This window comes from Thrips palmi, unplaced genomic scaffold (genome assembly GCF_012932325.1).
Source record: "Thrips palmi isolate BJ-2018 unplaced genomic scaffold, TpBJ-2018v1 HiC_scaffold_18, whole genome shotgun sequence".
NCBI lineage: Eukaryota > Metazoa > Arthropoda > Insecta > Thysanoptera > Thripidae > Thrips > Thrips palmi.
In genome coordinates, this window is record NW_023144627.1 from 19,837,014 (window position 1) to 19,855,493 (window position 18,480).

Below are 18,480 nucleotides of genomic sequence, written 5' to 3' on the forward strand. Positions count from 1 at the left end.
GGCCCGCCGGCCTGCAGGAAGTGCTGCTGATAAAATGCCCCCGCCCTGCCCCCTCCCCCTCCCCTCTTCCTTCCCAATATCGTTCATTGCGTCGGCTCTGCAGGACCGCCGGCATCGGGTGACTTGCAGTGCAGGCAACGCCGAAAGCCCTCGCCTCGTTGCCGCCGAAGTACGTAGGCAAAGATCCGCGCGACGCTCCAGTGTTGACAGGTTTGCCAACCTCAGCCTCCTGCCTAATGGGCTGCCTCCGGGCTTTGCTCTCCCCGCCCCCTCTCTCCAAGTATGCTTCTAAAAGTACGTGTCGTCACGCAGTGTTCTGGTGTCTTTTCTCGGGAAGGGTCTCATGTGAAATGAAAAGTAATGAAAAGTAAAGCTGTGAACTTATAACTATTATCTTTATTATCACCAAAGTCGAAAATTAAGAACATCGTCGTGAAATCAAGTGCGCCGTTCGTGTCCTTGACACCCACAAGGCCCATGCCATTTGCTATCTATGTAACACCCAAGTACAGTCGATACAGTAACACGCCTGCAGCGGGCGGCGCGCGCCGAGCACGCCGTGGTCCTCCCAGTCGTCGTCGCCTAGCACGCCGTGGCGGACGCGGTCTTGGCCTCGTCCTCCTCAACCAGGGCCTCGTCCACCTTGCGGCGCCGCTTGGCGAGGGCGGCCTTGAACTCGGCGGAGCCGATGGTGCTGAACTGCAACAACAACAACAGAGCGCCGAAAGTTAGCCAGCTCGAACGCGGCGCGCTCGGAACACGGCTCGGCAGCATGCCCTTCCACCCTTCACCTTGTTGATAGCACGCTGCTTCAGGAGCTGCGAGTGTAGGCGACTGATGGTCCTCCGGTCCTCCACGTTCTGCAGCAGCTTCGTCAGGTCGTCCTTCTGGAGGGTGAGCAGCGTGCCGGCCTCCAGCCCCGACAGCAGTTGCACCGCCCTGAGGGAGCAAGACGCGTTCTGAGCTCCAGAGTCGCTAAACGGGACTCGAACCGAACGTGTGACCCCACCAATGGATTCCTCGTTCGGAGAGCAATCCATTGGTGGGGTCGCACGTTCGGTCCGAGTCCCGTTTAGCGACTCTGGAGCTCAAAACGCGTCCGGGGTTTTGTCCGCCTCCACCGGTCTTCCGGCCCACTGTGCGTTGCCGCTACTCACGCCGGCTGCAGGCCCTTGATGGTGAGCCAGTCCATGACCTCCTGCTTGGAGGCCTTGGGGCTGAGCGGCACGTCGGGGGTGCGCACGATGTCCAGCTTGGGCGTCTGCGAGAGGCGCTGCATCAGCTCCAGCTGCACCCGCTGCAGCTCGTGCGCCGTCATCTCGTCTGCGCAAAGCGTCGCATCAGCACGGCGCCCTGTCTCTCTCGCACCCACCCAATGGGACTACCGTCACTCACTGATGGGCCGGCCGAAGACCTCGCTGTCCTGCGGCGTCGTCGGCGTCATGGGCGGCGTGAGCGTCGGCGTGTCGCTGGTGGAGCTGGTGGACCTGGCCAGCGCGGCCGGGGTGCCCAGAGGCGTGCCCAGAGGCGTGCCCGGGGGGCTGGTCCTCAGCTGCAGCACCACGTTGCGCCTCGCGTTCACGGGGGTGGGGCTCGGCGGGCCCCCCGGGGAGCCGGGCATCGGAGGGGGCGGCGGCGGCATGGGGATCTGCGGCAGCGCCGGCCTCGCTGGGGAAGCAGCGTCACGTGGTTAGTGGACCAGCGCGTCAGTCTCTCTCACTCACTTTTCTCTCTCTCTCACTCACTCACTACTGTGACGGGCACTTTCAGATCTCAGCGCGTCCCGCTGTGCATGTGCAGCCCAATGCGATGGGTTGCCTGCCTAACGGGCGCGTCGCGCTCTGCTGTGTCGCAGTGTCCAAAATCACCTCAGGCTTCCAAACCCGTTTGATTGTAAAGGCCACATCCTGTTGTCTGAGCGCGCCCTTTTAGTTTCCTAACAAGTCTTCCCAAAAATGTAAAAAAAAAGTCCAGTTTTCTAAAAAAAAATAAAAAATTTGCTATATGTACTTTTGAGTCTTCCCTGGTTGTTCATCAAGTCGGTTTCACTCAGATAAAAAGGCACCTTATCACTTAAATTATCACAAAAGTGGACATGACGGAACAAAGCGGACACAACACTTATCGAAACAACACCCTGAAAGCGTTTTGATGGACGGTGGATGGCAAACGGATCAATGAATAAGCAGCAGAGACAAACGTGATGAGATTCAGTATGGATTTATTGAAGTATGCAGGATATATTTCGGGGTCAGTGTTAAACTATACAAACACCAAGCAACATACATCAATTTGCATAGCACTCTGGCAATCTGTTATATACATAATATGTATAGTATGTAACATCTTTGGAATACCTACATTGGAAAGTGGAATTAAACAGGTATGTGTATGTACAATATCATTAAATTCTTTCTCTCCATGCTCAGGAATAACAAGAAAGTTCATAAGACAGGTAATTGCAAAATGGGCAAAGTAGAACAGTATATGCCACATCTGCTCTTATAACAAGATAGCACTCCATTCTAACAACACTACTGGTATGATTCATTATGTGGTAAATAGAGTTGAAAATGGAGCACACATAAAAATTCATGAGAAAGCAAGTAATTAATAACTCTTCAATTCTACAAAGCAAAGTGCTTCTGAGCATGGACATAGAATACATATTGTATATATATATATATATATTTATGTATATATGAGCAAATATTACTTTTTCAAACAACAACAACAACAATAACAATACCAAGCTTCTTGCAGGCAGCTTACAGTTTAACCAGTATTTCAAATACTTCATACACATTTGATATAAATAACAACACAAAAGCTATGGCTGAAGCACATTTTGAACAACTCTTACACTGTTGAAAAATATTTTGGTTTATTGCTTTAAAGCCAGATGGTTCACTTAATACTGAGGCTGTAGGTCATTAAAAATTCCATGGAAGCAACCATATACCTAAGTACATGTCAACTAAATAAATGCTAAAGACTCATTGAAATATCTTAAAATATGATGAGAATATGTAGTAAATTTGAAAGAAAGCACAAATCCATCAATTAAAACATTGTGATGGCCTAGGAAATCAGACAATTTCGTTGCATTCAGTCAGCACTTCTATATTGTCTATAATATTAACATTAAAATAAATATTATTCCCATAAACCACCTCCAATACTAGATGCGCGTAGATAGTTAAAGATCTCAAGAAAATTGGCACATTATGCTCATTTGCAAATTGAAAACGAAAAAAACAACTTTTTAAGTTCAACGCAGTCAACCCTTGCTTCTTTAGTCTTACAGCCCCTGCAGCCTGCAGCACAGCCAATATACGAATAACTGCCTACAATAAGTAAAATCTGGCTGCAGAAGTCACCTCTTTAAAGAGAAATAATTATCTTGAGTTGAGGTACATGTACTGGAATGTTTAACACAACATTCAACAGCAAAAGAATGAATTACACATGCGCTTGTTACATGTTAGATGCTTAGTGGAATTTGAAAAATGTCTTCAATATAGATATAATATCACATTTTATGTTGGAAAAATACTCCCCTCAGTACTGGTTAAGGGCAGTAAAAGGACGGAGATTGACACGTTAGCACAAAACTAAACCATTCAAACAAAAAGCAGGGACAACAAATAACGTACATGATGATTTAAAGGCACAATGAATACCACTTTTAAGCTCCATACTGCTTGTGTCAGAGAGGGTAATGAAAGGGCCCACATTAAGTAATGGATGATAAGGAAATGAAGAAAGTAGCTTCTATCATTTCCTTGTGATGAAACATTTTCTAGACAAAAGGCAAATTTGCATTAGCTCTTTTCACCTCCATAAGTCATCACTATTGCAATGACCAGTCTCCTGCTGCTTGAGATTTCTTTTGCTACCACTCCCTTAAACATCTGCCACTCATACGACTTATCCTTATGAAGTCATGTGGCACATTTTTGAAAGAAGGAAACACATTCCTTTAGAATGATTACGATAAAATGATACAGTATATCTAAGATATAAACCTTTCTCTGGAAAGGTATGACTATGACTTTAAATTATTTAAAATCTGTCCCCTGTCATATTTTAGAGGGATTCTCCATGACTTCACTGAATTTATAGCAGTGAAAATAGTTTTTGCTTGACGCTCATAAAATTTAGATACAATTTTACTTACTCTAACCATAGCATAGCAGTTACAGGCTTACGTCTTAGTTGTTTATGAAAATAATATACAGAAAATATATGTCAAGGTACATTTCTCATTGATTTACATGTCTTAAACAAGCATAAGCTTTGAAAAAATAAGGATTGTGTTTTCTCAACTGACTGAGCTTTGTACCCTTTGGCACTGAGAAAAGCAAATCCTTATAAATGTGAAAGCTCTCTTATGTTCAAAATATTATGTACTCAGCCATAAACCCTAATAATTAGACTAGCAACATCAATCTTCTCAGGCCTATACTAGCAGTTTTTGGAAAGAAAACAGAGAGTTGAATCCGGTTGAATCGGATGCTATACTTGAATACTTGGGCCATTCATCCACAGAGGTGTCCCATTCTCAACTTTCACAAAAGCATGACAGAAAAACAAGCAGGACAGAGCACAATAAACTGCTTCAGGACATGACAGACAATCCAAACAAAATGTTTGCTTCAAGAGATCAGAATCCATTTCATGTCTCAATGCACCAACATCATTGGTTACAAAACATTATTCAGGATAATGGATCTACAGTTGAAGCCTCAAATTGGTTTCTTTCAATGATTTAAAACTAAGTTTTGATCAAAAAATAATATTCTTCATATTTCTAAAATAGATTCTGGTTTCTCCATTAAAAATACCGAAATTCACCTTTTTTGCCTTGTCTTGCCTTTTCTTGCCTTTCAAAGTGGTGCCACTCAGGAGTCGCTGGAGGGGCAGCGGAGGGGGGTGAACTCCCATCTCGGTCCTGTGGGCATCAGCAATAGCGTCATGTCACTCCTGTCACTTCACCACGCTTCTCACTCTACTTAAAAATTTGCTCAGTATCGGTTTTCTGTCCAGCGCTCCTGCAATCAGAATGGTACTAAGCTTAAGTCTGTTTGGTCAAGGGAAATCCAATTTGACTTCCTTCCGAGGGACCTTATCTGTGGCCAGACAAGGCCAAAATTGCGGAATAGTTTTTCTAATTGTACCAGATTTTATGAAAGACTTACAGTGCGGTACTGCGGGGCGTACACGGGGTTACTGAATACTTCACTTGCCTCAGCAGCTGGAGGAGTAACAATAGTGTGAGGTACGTGAGCGATCTGACCGCGGCTGTTTCGTGCTTTCCACCATTTCCGGCTGTCATCTAAGATCTGCAAGCAAAAATATTATTAAATACATTAATATAATATTTATTGCAGAAACACTTGATGGAATCCTAGACGTTGTCACTTACTTCTAAGTATTCTCCTCGGATGACTGTCAGTTCCTTGTCGTTATTTGCAGTTCGGGGGTAGGTGACTTGAACTACTTTAGCACCCGTTGTTTTTAAATCTTGCAACCACTTAAACTGTGCCCTCTCGAACCGCTGCTGGCTGTCGGGCCCAGCGTGCCCCGGTCCACCAGCCATGGGGGGTCCCATTGGAACACTGCCGTTCCGCTCAATGGAATCAGCTGAAATGTCACTTCGGGCTGTGATATCTCTGTGGGGCAGTGGAGGGCCCGATGGGTAGTCTCGGTCTGAGCTCCCAGGGCTTTGCGACCTCTCCCTGGAAAATATATTTAGGAAACATTGTAACAAATGTGTCAAGATCAAACAAAGCATTCATGAGATGACAGTCAAATAAAGGAAAAGGCTCTACCTTTCATCCCTGCTGTAGCGTTTGGGCCGGTCCCTGTAGAAACGTGCAGAATCATTGGGCACTGCCTCTAGCTCATCATCAAAGTAGTCGCTGCCATAGTGCGGCTCATTGTCTCGACCATAATCAGCCTGCAATCAGACAATTGAGTTAGAAAATAGCAACATAAATAAGGTTTTGAGATGGATTTTCATTTTCTAAACAATATTTTTTAAAAGTGATCTTACATTTTGCTGAGCTGCACGAATCTCCTCAGCATGTGTCCTCTTGGCCTCCATTGAGGTGGAAGCATGTTCCCTCTCGTCTAAAACTGGGAATTCTGGAGACCAGCCGTCCATGAATAGGGGGTGATATGGTGCAACATAGCCTTTCCACTGGTCCCTGAAAAATAGGGAGAATGAAATGAAAAACAAAGAACAATGGAAAAGAAACATCAGCCTCCACATACATTATAATTTTTATTGCTTGAAAAAATTATCTGGCTTACCTGGGCACTAGCCAAGCATCTCCTAGTGAGTGCCACAGTTCAGTTTCTTTACTGGTGACACAGTTAATGAGAAGATTGACTGCTTCTCTCGTGAGGAGTGGTGAAACCACTTTGGCAGGCAGATTAGGCCCATAGTGAGTATCATGTGATGCATCAACAATCAGGGCAAGGGGAGTAAATAGGAAATGAACTAGTTCTGGAGCATTGGGGTCGTGTATGTGCGCCTTCAGCTTAGCCTGAAAACAATAAAAGATAAATAGCAAGCATTGCAAATTTACAGTGGAACCTTATAATTCATTAAAAAAATCTTATGGATTGATTTATACTCACAAGTAAATTGAAAGATAGTTTAAATTTCTGGAAAATATCAACAAATTCAACTTCTGGGGGTGGTTTGGCCCGCATTGTCAGCATTCCATCACCCATGTCCTTCTTCTTTGATTTACGGTTCCTGCAAGGACAGAGACATCACAGAAATAAAATTAAAATCCCTTTTTTACACAGCTATTAAATAGGTATCACAAAGGTTGACATACTTCCGTCTACGTTCTAGTTCTCTAGATGCTGCTGCGGCATGTTGAAGACGAGCAATAAACTTCTCAATGTCATCAAAACAATGATTTAAAATTATGACATCCCGCTCATACTTCTCACTGGATGTTGAGCTTGTTTCATCATTAAGTGACAATGTGGCAGGGTCTCTCCCGGTGGATTCCCTTGCTTCTCTGGGGAACACTTCAGCACCTAAAATTAAAATACAATTGAAGTATATTGGAAAAATGCTATGGCAGAACCAACACAAGGGTTCTTTCATTTTGTTACTTACGGTGAGAAGCTGCATTGAAAGCATTAACTTGCTCCCGAACATTTACTCCATTCAAAGGGGGCTCTGGAGGAGGGGTAGGTGGTGGTGGAGGGATGTTTCGGGTGCGGCGAGCTAATGGAGCCTTGCCCATTCTCAGATTTTTTAGGTCATCTACAAGTTCTTGGGCTGAAATACTCTGGCACTGGAAATAAAAAAATAATTTGATAAGTCCAGAGATATTAATATGCACAATTGTCAACAGAAAAAAGTTTGAGCACTGCATTTCCTACCTGGAAAATATGCATCTCAGAGCGAGAGTTGCTTGTCTTTTCATCACCAACTATGAATACCAAGATGTTGTTATAGATATCCATGGGGTCATTGCTTGTGAAGGCAGTGGGTTCTTGAATCAAGGCAACTGGGAATTTTTCCATTACAGCCTGTCAGAGAAGAAAAATAATTAAACCAGGGAGTTCTTAAAAATAAGAAGATAGCATTCAAAAATTATTCTTACGCCTGATTCATAGTCCATAATTAGAACCCAATTTTGGTCTAGTCGAAGCTGCATCTTCTGGCACCAAATTCCATTGGATGTCTCGAGTTCAAGAAGGCGTCTCATACCATCAGCAGGGTAAACTATTCCTGTTTCCTCTGATACAGTAAAAGTTGCCAAATGCTCCATAATGTAAGTGGGGGCAGCTTCATTTGACCCACTGCTGACCTCATTTGCACGGCCATCTGTCAAAATAATAAAATTGGTATTGAAGAAAACCAAAGGTGGGGGTACGTTACTTGCTTGATGTTGACTTTCACACCTGTTGAATAGCCATTGGAATGGACACTGCTACTTCGTTGGTATGGCATGTTGAATCAGTGTTGCTTGGCTCCTATGCCTGCAACAAAACGAAAACACTAATTTAAAAACGGTAGAACATTTTATTATTTCAAACAGGACAACAGGTGTCATTGAATAAGTAGGTCCTGATTCATAAAAATGAAAACTTTCGGACAAAATAAGTGTTTTAATATTTTTTTTCGGATTGACATGGCACACTGTTTCCCACGAAACTGAAGGATTTACTCAAAAACCGTTCAAGCAACTATATTTCAATAATAAGAATCGGCGACGCATCTCCAGGTGCCGACTAACCTCACCGAAGGAAACAACATACGCACTATTTCACTCTCTGCTGCCAGGGAGGCAGAAACCATTGAGAAATTTGAAGAGTCCGCTACCTAAATCCGTTCAAAGCCAATGGAATTTCCCGCGGCCGAGGTCTGTGACCCGGTTTGGCCTGGTCCACCTGTTGAACTTCGGTGGTTTATTTTCGGTCTGCTTACTGTGCCAGCGAGCGAGTAGCGGGTACTCACTCCACTCCAGTCCCCCCTCCCTCCCTTCCCCTGGCCTCCGGCACTTGCGTGCGCTGTCGTAAGGACCTGGAGCTGGAGCAGGGCGACCACTTCCAGGTTCCAGAGGCGCTCCCGCGGAGAGGCTAGCGAGAGCGGCACGGGAGCGGCATGAGAAATTCCTCGGCCCGCAGCCTGTTTTGGAGTATAGTACGTCGAGGAACGGGAGGGTCTCTAACTTTGCCGGGTCGACGTGACACACTGCAACCAACATTCCTTTCCCTTCCAGTGTGCTTGCAGCGCGCACATGAGCGACAATGAGAAACCCCGCCCGACGGGACGTGCGTATGGAAAGTCTGACGGCACCCGGACTTGAAAGCAGAAGCCTTGCCCAGCCCTGCCCCTTCCGCGAGGCGACAGCCGAAACCAAAACACTGCGGCCGGGCCGGGGCAGGCCGGGGTCGCTGGTTGGCTCACCATGGAACTCGCCTAGGCGTCTTCTCGTCGCAAGGTAAGAGAACAGAGGCCTGTCTCTGCCACGGCGCCACGGCGGGCCTCTCTCTCCACAGCCCCCTCGCGTAATCTACATGCTTTATCTCTGCTATCGATCTGATATGCTGCCTGCCGTCAGAAGGCAGGGCGGGCAGGGCAGCATGACGCGTACCGGGTTCTCGACTCGCTCGGCTTTTCCTGATAGGCCTCGTAAACAAACTGACACCGCGGCCTGCGGGGCCTGCGCCCTGCGGACGGGCCTCTGCCGTCAAAGCACTAGACAGAAGGTTGGCAACCCTTTCGACACTGGTGCCTTGGGTCCAGCCGATGGGCGTTGTCGATCCGTATGGTGTAAGCGTGCCGCGTGCCTCCGGAAGCAGGTTCTCCTTCCCATCAAGGGCTGCCTCGCCGCTTGCCCGGCTTGCCAATACAGGGAAGGGGAAGGCCCAAGACGAGGCGTGGGCACTGTCCCTTTCACTAGAAAAGCGGTGTGCCTATCGGCTTATTGGCCACTTCAGCCCGCCTCGGCCCGCCAGGGGGCGCAGCGTTCGGATCAAAGTCCCCAGTCGCCGAGGGGGAAAACGACAAAACGTACACTTTTCTTTCCCCCGCCCTTCCCGTTCTTGCAGTCACTCATTGTAGTTTCCTCGTCCGACGCAGTCGACGCAGTCTAACGCCTCGCCGGTGCGTTACCTAACCTGCGGACAATAAATAGCCAGCTATGCCGCCACGCCGGGCGTGCACTGTCGAAAAGGTTTTGTCGAACCGATGACGATTTATTTGATTTCCTACGCAGTAAATCACTGCAATCTTTTACAGTGTCGAGTAGTGCTTTCGAATTACAGCAGCGTGATCCGAAAGTCCGAAGGGCTGTTCAGTGTCGGTACGAGTTTGACGTCACCGACAATGAGTGACGCTGATTGGCCGACAGCGCGGGCGGCGCGGGCCCAATGGGTGGCCGTGAGCTTGCCGTGAGCTTGCCGCCGGAGGTGGCCGTTCATGAAGCGATGCTGTCCGATAGTGTGCCGCCAGATTCGATCGCTCTGCATAAGGTGGCCGAATGGCAGACAGGCCGCCCAGGATCCAGGCCAGGGTCTGAGAGTCTGGGAGCGGAGAGGGACTCTCCGTCTCTCTCTCTCTCTCTCTCTCTCTCTCTCTCTCTCTCTCTCTCTCTCTCTCTCTCTCTCTCTCTCTCTTTCTCTCTCTCGCTCTCTCTCTCTCTCTCCGTAGCCCGCGGGGCCGGAGCGAGGGAGACGGACTCAAAGCTCGCTCATTGTCTCAAGTCATTGTCTGACAAAGGCGTACCTGCCGAGGCTACCCACGTGACACTCACCCCTACGGAACACTCCGGAACACTCCGGACCGCCCCAAGAGTGCGAGAGAGACAGAGCGACTGGACTGTCAGTTTGAATCGAGGTATCATGTGAGTTTTAACAGTGCCCAACAGACCGGGCGAGGCGCGGGCATCCACATTTTCCAAGACGTAAAACTGTCTGTGATTTGGTGAAGGAAAGAGAGAGAGAGTTCGTGCAGCCATGGCGCAATGCGGCTTATTCTAACACCAAAACGATGCCCGCTCCCCCCCCCCCTTTTCCGCGTTCACGTAAGGCACCACAATCCATACACACAGTCCGATACACCACAAATTCGACGGAAACCGCGCCTTGCTGGCTACACTGGCACGGACATGCCCAGGAAATGATCGCATCGCACCTTTCTAACGTGCTTTTGGGTTTTACAGTGCAGCATCTGCTTTCGGTCACGCCGCATCTGATACACTCGCGTGTCCGGCGACCGGGTGGAGTGCCAAGACGCCAAGCACATTCCAACGGCTCTTCGCAGCTTCGCAGCGCCATGCGAAACGGGTACACGTGTATTCAGCGGAACTCCGCGGAGTGCGTGGACTCGAGCTTGGAGTGCCCCCTGGTCCCCGGTGGCCTCCCAGTGAGTCTCCCAGCCTCCCTGCCGATGACTCGAGCATTCGCAAGACTTTTGTCGCATCCACCGAGACAATCAGTCACTCGACAGGGGCGGGGCGGGGCGGGGCGGAGCCGGCGGCATTCAGTCGGACTAAGGTCATGCGGAGTTCGTCTTGCTCCCACTTGGGCACGGCATGCAAACGCCCAGCCCAGGAGGCCGACTCGCGCTGTCTCTCTCGCACTCTTGGGGCGGTTCGAACAGTCCCGAGAGAGACCGACCGCGAGCGACGAAAGCACTGTCGGAGCCCCCCAAGGGCGCCGCGGCGGGCCCAAATGACACTGCCGGCGCCGGGACTCGAACCCGCCTCCGCGGCGGACGGCGGATTCACACCTCGGCCTCGCGGCGGGACCGGTGGAGGCGGACAAAACTCTAGACGCGTTTTGAGCTCCAGATTCGCAAAAGCGGACTCCGAGGGGGAAATCACTCGCGTAATAGTCGGGTCACCGATTCCTAGTATTACGCGTAATAGTAATAGCGTAATAGCCAAATTTCTTAAAATTTCCTTTATTTAGGGTCCGATTTTAGCCTAAGTCTGGATATTTTTGAGCGTAATAAGCCTTCTGTAATAGCGTAATAGAACGTAATAGGGAGTAGTCGGGTCACAGTTTTTAAGAGTGATTTCCCCCTCGGCGGACTCGAACCGAACGTGTGACCCCACCAATGGATTGCTCTCCGAACGAGGAATCCATTGGTGGGGTCACACGTTCGGTTCGAGTCCCATTTAGCGACTCTGGAGCTCAAAACGCGTCTAGAGTTTTGGCCGCCTCCACCGGTCTTCTGGCCCACTGTGTGCCGTACTGCTGTGACTGGAGCGGCCGCATTCCTCGCGGCATTTCGAATCTGGCGCCACACCGCGGCGGCACCGCGTCCAGTACACTGCACGCTCGAGGCACGCGGCCGCGGCCTGCAGCGGGGTGCAATTTGGCGCAGCGCTTTCGTCTCTCTCTCTCCCTCCCTCTCCCTCTCTCTCGCACGCGTGAAGTGTCAAGGGGTGCGAGGGAGATGGAGCGACGAGGCACGGTGCGGAATGGACCTGCATAGATGCTGCGCGGAGCAGAGCATCAGTTGTATAGTCTGGTCTGCGCTGCACTAGTTGACTGGCTGCAGCCCGTACACTGTACAGCACTGCGTCACTGCAGTGGCGTCAGCAGCCGACCCACAGTGGACCAGAAGTCCGGTGGAGGCGGCCAAAACCCTAGACGCAGGGTCGCTAAATGGGACTCGAACCGAGTGGGTGACCCCACCAATGGATTGCTCTCCGAACGAGGAATCCATCGGTGGGTTCACACGTTCGGTGCGAGTCCTGCTTCGCGACCCTGGAGCTCAAAACGCGTCTGGAGGTTTGGCCGCCTCCACCGGTCTTCTGGCCCACTGTGCGGCCGTTGTCCGGAGGGCCAGGCCGGCCAGGCCAGCCAGGGCCTTGCCTGCATTCTGCGTTACGCCGTTACGGTATCACGATTTGAGGACTACACATTCCTGGGCCGCGCGTAGCCGCGTAGCAGCGCGTTGCCAAGGCTGGCGGGCTGGCGGGGCTGGCGGGGCTGGCGGCCTGGCGCGGAGGGCGTGGCACGGCACCGCGCACGCCACGGCCCGCGTGCACCTGCCTTGTCCCTCGCATTGGATCAGACAGAGACGGCGATAACGCGTTCTGGAACCGCTGGAACGCAGCCCGCCTGGAGCCGGCCTGGAGCCGGCCTGGAGCCGGCCTGGAGCCTACAGTGTACCACGATGATGGGCCGGCGGGGGGCCCGGCGCGGCTCTGGCCCCGAGCCTGGCCGCGAGCTCCACGCCGCCGCTGCAGACTCATTCGTCGCTCTGTCTCTCTCGCACCCGCACGGAGCGCCCCGTGAGTGCGAGAGAGACAGACGAAGAGTGCAGCGGGGCGCCTGCACTGCTGGAGTGCCTCGCGCTGCCCGTGCACCTGGCCAACCCTTTCACACAGACGCGACTTGCGCGGTTCCAAATCGGGACGGAGTCGGCGAACGAGGAAGCTGTTGGCGTTCGTTGTCTCCGCGCGCGTGTCTCCGCCGTGGAGAGCGGTACCTCTCACAGTGGGCCAGTGGCAGCGGACAAAACTCAAGACGCGTTTTGAGCTCCAGAGTCGCTAAATGGGACTCAACGCGAGCGTGTGACCCCACCAATGGACTGCTCTCCTAACGAGGAATCCATTGGTGGGGTCACACGTTCGGTTCGAGTCCCATTCAGCGACTCTGGAGCTCAAAACGCGTCAGGAGTTTTGGCGCCACCTCCACCGGTCTTCTGGCCCACTGTGCCCCTCCGCCTTGCAGAGCGGACAGCAGCACTCTGTTTGCCCGAAAGCGGCCCGAAAGTCTGAAAGTCGCTTATTTGCGCGAGAACAACATTGGCTCGTGGTCAACTGACGGGCTCGCTCGTGCAAGGCTCGTGCTGAGGAGAAACACGGGGAAAGAAAGCAGTTGCGGATTGCCGACTTCTTTTCAAAAAAAAAAATAAAAAAAAAAAAATAAAAAATTGGAAGAGTAAAACAAAAGTGCAAGACACTTCACTGTGTTTTGCGCCCGAAACGGCAGCTCTCGCCCTACTTAAACTGTTCCAGCAAGTGGCTTGTCCCGCGCACCGCTCGACGGGGCACAGACCCCCCCGACACACACGGCGCACAGTGACATTCACGCACACGTCAACAGCGCCACAAGCCACGCCTCGGCAAAAGAAAAAAAAAACAAATCTCATTTTTCTCTAAACCCGACGAGATAAAATGTAAAGCAATCTCTGAAGCCGTGCCGCGGCGGCGCCCAGGTGCGCGACGCCGGCGGCCGTCAGAAAAAGGGATTACGAATCTTTGAGCGATAGCGCGGCCGTTCGCCAGGCCGGTAGGGGCGCGTCAGGACGCACAGTGGGCCGGAAGACCGGCGGAGGCGGCCGAAATCCCGGACGCGTTTTGAGCTCCAGAGTCACTAAAAGGGAGTCGAACCGAACGTGTGACCCCACCAACGAGGAATCCATTGTTGGGGTCACACGTTCGGTTCGAGTCCCATTTAGCGACTCTGCAGCTCAAAACGCGTCGAGAGTTTTGGCCGCCTCCACCGGTCTTCTGGCCCACTGTGGGGCCTCCTCCTTCTCCAGCAGGAGCGGAGCGGACGGCGAGCGAGCGGCCCACCTGCCAGAAAGGGCTAGCGCTGCAGCAAGTGCGGGCATGCGTGCGTGTGTGTGTGCGTTCGCGCGTGTGTGGGTGTGTGCGTGTGTTTCATGACGTCACGGTGTTAACGCCGGCCAGCCCAGCCAGCCCGGCCCGGTGGACTCGGCGTGGTGAGGCGAGGCGTGGCTCCGCGGCCCAGGGACGGGCGCTGGCCGGCTGGCTTGGGTGCGGCGGCTTTCACTCAATACCATGGCGTAGCCGCGGTGTTGGCAGTGCAGCGGCTTGAGAGAGGGAGGGGGGGGGGCGCAGGGCGCGGCCAAGTCTGACCCGCTGACCTCTTCCGATAGGTAGGAGTACGCGGCGCCCGCCGAGGCGCCCACCGAGCAGTACGTGCCGACATACCGATCTCTCCGTCTCTCTCGCTCTCACGCGCCCAGCGCCCTGCCCATTCAGACGTTCGGACATTCGGAAGGCCGCGGCCGTTTGGCGCGCAGCACAGTGGGCCAGAAGACCGGCGCAGGCGGCCAAAACTCTAGACGCGTTTTGAGCTCCAGAGTCGCTAAATGGGACTCGAACCGAACGTGTGATCCCACCAATGGATTCCTCGTTCGGAGAGCAATCCATTGGTGGGATCACACGCTCAGTTCGAGTCCCATTTAGTCACTCTGGAGCTCAAAACGCGTCTCGAGTTTTGGCCGCCTCCACCGGTCTTCTGGCCCACTGTGCGCAGCTTCCATTCATTGCACGGAATTCATCGCTGTGTCTCTCTCGCACTCGCGGCGCGGCCCGGCAGGTTGCGAGAGAGACAGAGCGACGGCGCTGCGCTTTGGGAATCAGCCGGCCGCCGTCTTGCGCAACGGATCCAACGGATCCCACTCAATTAGCACGTTCATTCTCCCACCGGGAGAGAGAGAGAGAGAGAGAGAGAGAGAGAGAGAGAGAGAGAGAGAGAGAGAGAGAGAGAGAGAGAGAGAGAGAGAGAGAGAGAAAGAACGCTGCGCGGGTCCCGCCATTTTTACCCAGCCAGGCAATGACCTCCGCACTGCGAGTCCAAAACAGAACGACGGAAGCTGCCTGTGAGCCCGACACCGTCTTTTTATAGTTTTTCGGTTCAATCGGACTCGGCCTCGACGTTCACGTCGTGCTTTGGAGATCGGAATTTAACAGTGGGGTCGCTCGCTGCGCGGCTCTGGAGACTTGTACGCGCGTTTGTCATTCCCCCCGCAAAGCCACCCGTCTTGGCGGTGCCGCCCCGCCCCGCCCTGCCCGCCCCGCCCCGCCCCGCCCCGCCCCGCCCCGCCTGGAATGCGGCCCCCTTTTGCGTCCCAGACATCCCCCTGCTCCCGGTCCAGGCTCGCCGGGTCCACTCCTCACACGTTTCCCTCCTAGTCCGCGTCTTATCTGCACAACCTGTATCGTTAATTATTTTTCCATCATGTTTTTTTAGAGCGTGGTTAATCTGCTGCCGATTTTCGATCAACGGACCTGACCTGTCCTAACTGAAATCGCGGCTAAGAGTGTGGCGGGTGGCGTTGACTTGGCACGCTATGTCGTTCCCCCAGAAGGGCTGCCCCCCTCCAATGGGATGCCTCCCCGGTCAGGGGCACCACTCCACTGTACAGTCTGCACAGGCGACGTGTCTAACCGCAAGCCGGCTAAATATCAAGGTGCCGTGCCATTGAGCGGCGGCAGGATGTCGGTTCGTCTTGTTCGTCCTCCCGGCATGCAAAGCTGAGTCAGAAACCAATTACCAGGGGCGTTATCTCGAGAACGGCGCGCGTCACGAGCTGCAAGCTCAGGACGGCCAAAGGGAGGAATGCAATTTGAAAACCAAGTCGTCCTAGGCCGCTGACGCACCGTGGCCAGAAGACCGGGAGGCGGCCAAAACTCTAGACGCGTTATGAGCTCCAGAGTCGCTAACAGGACTCGAACCGAGCGTGTGACCCCACCAATGGATTCCTCGTTCGGAGAACAGTCCATTGGTGGGGTCACACGTTCGGTTCAAGCCCCATTTAGCGACTCTGGAGCTGAAAATGCGTCCAGGATTTCGGCCGCCTCCACCGGTCTTCTGGCCCACTGTTCACTGAAATTCAAAGGGTGAGACATCTCACCGATTTTCGTTGATACAAAAAGTATGACCGAAAAAACGGTCATACACAAATGTATGACCGAAAAACGGTCATACTTAAATGTATGACCGAAAAACGGTCATACTTAAATGTATGACCAAAAAAAGGTCAGACATCAGCGAGACTGGCTATTGTTAAGCTTGGGGATATATCAGCCTTTACCCGTGACACACTATAAAGTATGACCGTTTTTCGGTCATACATCGAAGTATGACCGTTTTTCGGTCGTACATTTCAGTAAGGCCGTTTAAGCGGTCAAAAGTATGACCTTTCTATTTTCAGTGTTGGCTTTGCCTGCTGGGACGCGGCGGGGGTCGTCCGTAAACAACCGCCTGAGGGACGCCCCCTCATTATCACGGTGTAGTTTCGCTCCGTTTGAGTAGCTTTATGCCGGGGCCGGGCCTCAAGTACGAGGCGCGGTGACCCAAATCTGGCCGGGCCGGCGAAGGGACAGGCAGGTGCAGCACACGGTGCAGCACACGGTGCCGCCGTCATCGGGGCGGTCGAGCCTGGTGAGGCGTAATACCGGGCTCTGCCTGTCAATCGGCGAGATAAGCGCCCCGCACACTGACAGCGTGAATCACCTACACTGCAATCCGCGCGGCCGATTTCTCATACCGCCTGGCCTAGCCTCGCGGCGGGGCGGCGGCCGCGGCCGCGCATCTGTCACCCTGGCGACCAGGTGACGATGGTCTTGATGGAGCACCAGGCCCACCCCGGGGTTGCTGCAGGTGCTGGCTGGCTGGCCGTGCTGGCCGCCTACAAGGTGCCCGCGGCCGTGGTGGCGCCCGGGCGAACGCGGGGCGGCGGCTGGCGGCCCAGCCTGCGACCTCAATGTACGACGGGGAGCCCAGCGAGGGTCTCTACCTGCGCGTCGACGGGGACCTCGCCGACGTGCCGGAGGCCAGGACAGCCCCGGGGGCGGACGCGCCGCGCCGGCCAGCACGGCGGCCTCGGACGCCTCCGCCGCACCTCCCCGACGGCGACCCTCAGCAGCCTGTCCGAACGCTCACCTGTTGAACGGGTAATCCACTACGGCAACGCGCTGCTGGCGGCTCTCGGTTCACTCGCTTCTCGCGCGACGGCTTGGCGGACACGGGTTCGACGCGCGGCGGACACGCGTTGGCATCGGACACGCCACACGCAACACTCACGACGACTTCCACGACTTCAAGCGCGAGAGGAATGCATCGCGACGGCCGCCATGTTGGGGCTTCGGGCTGCTTCCATGTCCAACTCGTACCTGGCCTGCCTACGGCCGCAGCGCGGCACGCCAACCAACCTGAGCGCGGCGGGGGAGAGGGGGGGGGCTTTGGAATGCGCAGTGCACCCCCTCCACCGCCTCTCCACCTCCAGGGCCTCCGACGAGTCCAACGGGCCGTGGGGCACCGTGGGGCCGGGGAAGGATTGGTGGTTGCCGAGGCCGCCGCCGAGAGGCGCCACCGTCGCGGCTGCGTGTGGGACTTCCCTGGGACTGCGCCTCGGACGCAGCCGCGGCACCCAGCGGACCACAGTGGGCCAGAAGGCCGGTGGCGGCGGCAAAAACTCTAGACGCGTTTTGAGCTCCAGAGTCGCTAAATGGGACTCGAACCGAACGTGTGACCCCACCAATGGATTGCTCTCCGAACGAAGGAATCCATTGGTGGGGTTACACGTTCGGTTCGACTCTGGAGCTCAAAACGCGTCTAGAATTTTGGCCGCTTCCACCGGTCTTCTGGCCCACTGTGCGCGGCCGGCGGGATGAGCTTTGGGTCGTGTCGAGGATAATAAAAGAGTCTTTATTTCTTACGACACTATCTTTATTTTATTGTACAATATGTATAGAGTAAACTTAAGGAGAAATCTACGTTTTACATGACACATCAGAACGACTGGACAGCGAGCTCTTTCTTCCTCCGAGCCACATGAGAAATTGGTTGGTCGGTTGACTCGTGCTCCGACAGTGTCCTCGTCGGCGCACTTTTATCACAAGTCTAGCTCCTAATTTGTAGTCTAGCATTAAACCTAGGGAAATATGTACAGCACATCTTGACGCCACCGTGTGTGAGATTTGAGATTTCTGTCGTTCTGGCCTCGGCTGTGTTGCAAGACTTTTGAGTCTGAGCATTCGGGGCTGACAGCGCACATGGGCCAGAAGACCGGTGGAGGCGGCCAAAACTCTAGACGCGTTTTGGGCTCCAGAGTCGCTAAATGGGACTCGAACCGAACGTGTGACCCCATCAATGGATTGCACTCCGAACGAGAAATCCATTGGTGGGGCCACACATTCGATTCGAGTCCCTTTTAGCGACTCT

The 18,480-nt window shown here is 52.9% G+C and overlaps 1 protein-coding gene across 6 annotated transcripts; it reads right to left on the reverse strand.

Moving 5' to 3' along the window:
• Positions 1-368: 368 nt before the first annotated feature.
• LOC117644600 (epidermal growth factor receptor kinase substrate 8-like) lies at positions 369-17,456 on the reverse strand. 6 transcript variants are annotated; one of them, XM_034384191.1, is made up of 17 exons: positions 17,200-17,456; positions 7,939-8,016; positions 7,638-7,861; positions 7,414-7,563; positions 7,145-7,325; positions 6,855-7,062; positions 6,649-6,769; positions 6,319-6,554; positions 6,059-6,212; positions 5,835-5,962; positions 5,429-5,741; positions 5,202-5,345; positions 4,858-4,954; positions 1,396-1,668; positions 1,158-1,323; positions 792-939; positions 369-699 (listed from the first exon to the last, which is right to left on the reverse strand). In XM_034384191.1, exons 2-17 carry the CDS (start codon positions 7,985-7,987, stop codon positions 583-585), a joined length of 2,709 nt encoding a protein of 902 aa, XP_034240082.1. In that variant the 5' UTR covers positions 7,988-8,016; positions 17,200-17,456; the 3' UTR covers positions 369-582. The 6 variants fall into 6 exon arrangements, with proteins under 6 accessions (XP_034240082.1, XP_034240088.1, XP_034240083.1 ...); XM_034384197.1 differs by having other exon boundaries at positions 5,250-5,345; positions 17,200-17,455; XM_034384192.1 differs by lacking the exon at positions 17,200-17,456 and adding an exon at positions 8,948-9,083.
• Positions 17,457-18,480: the final 1,024 nt, after the last annotated feature.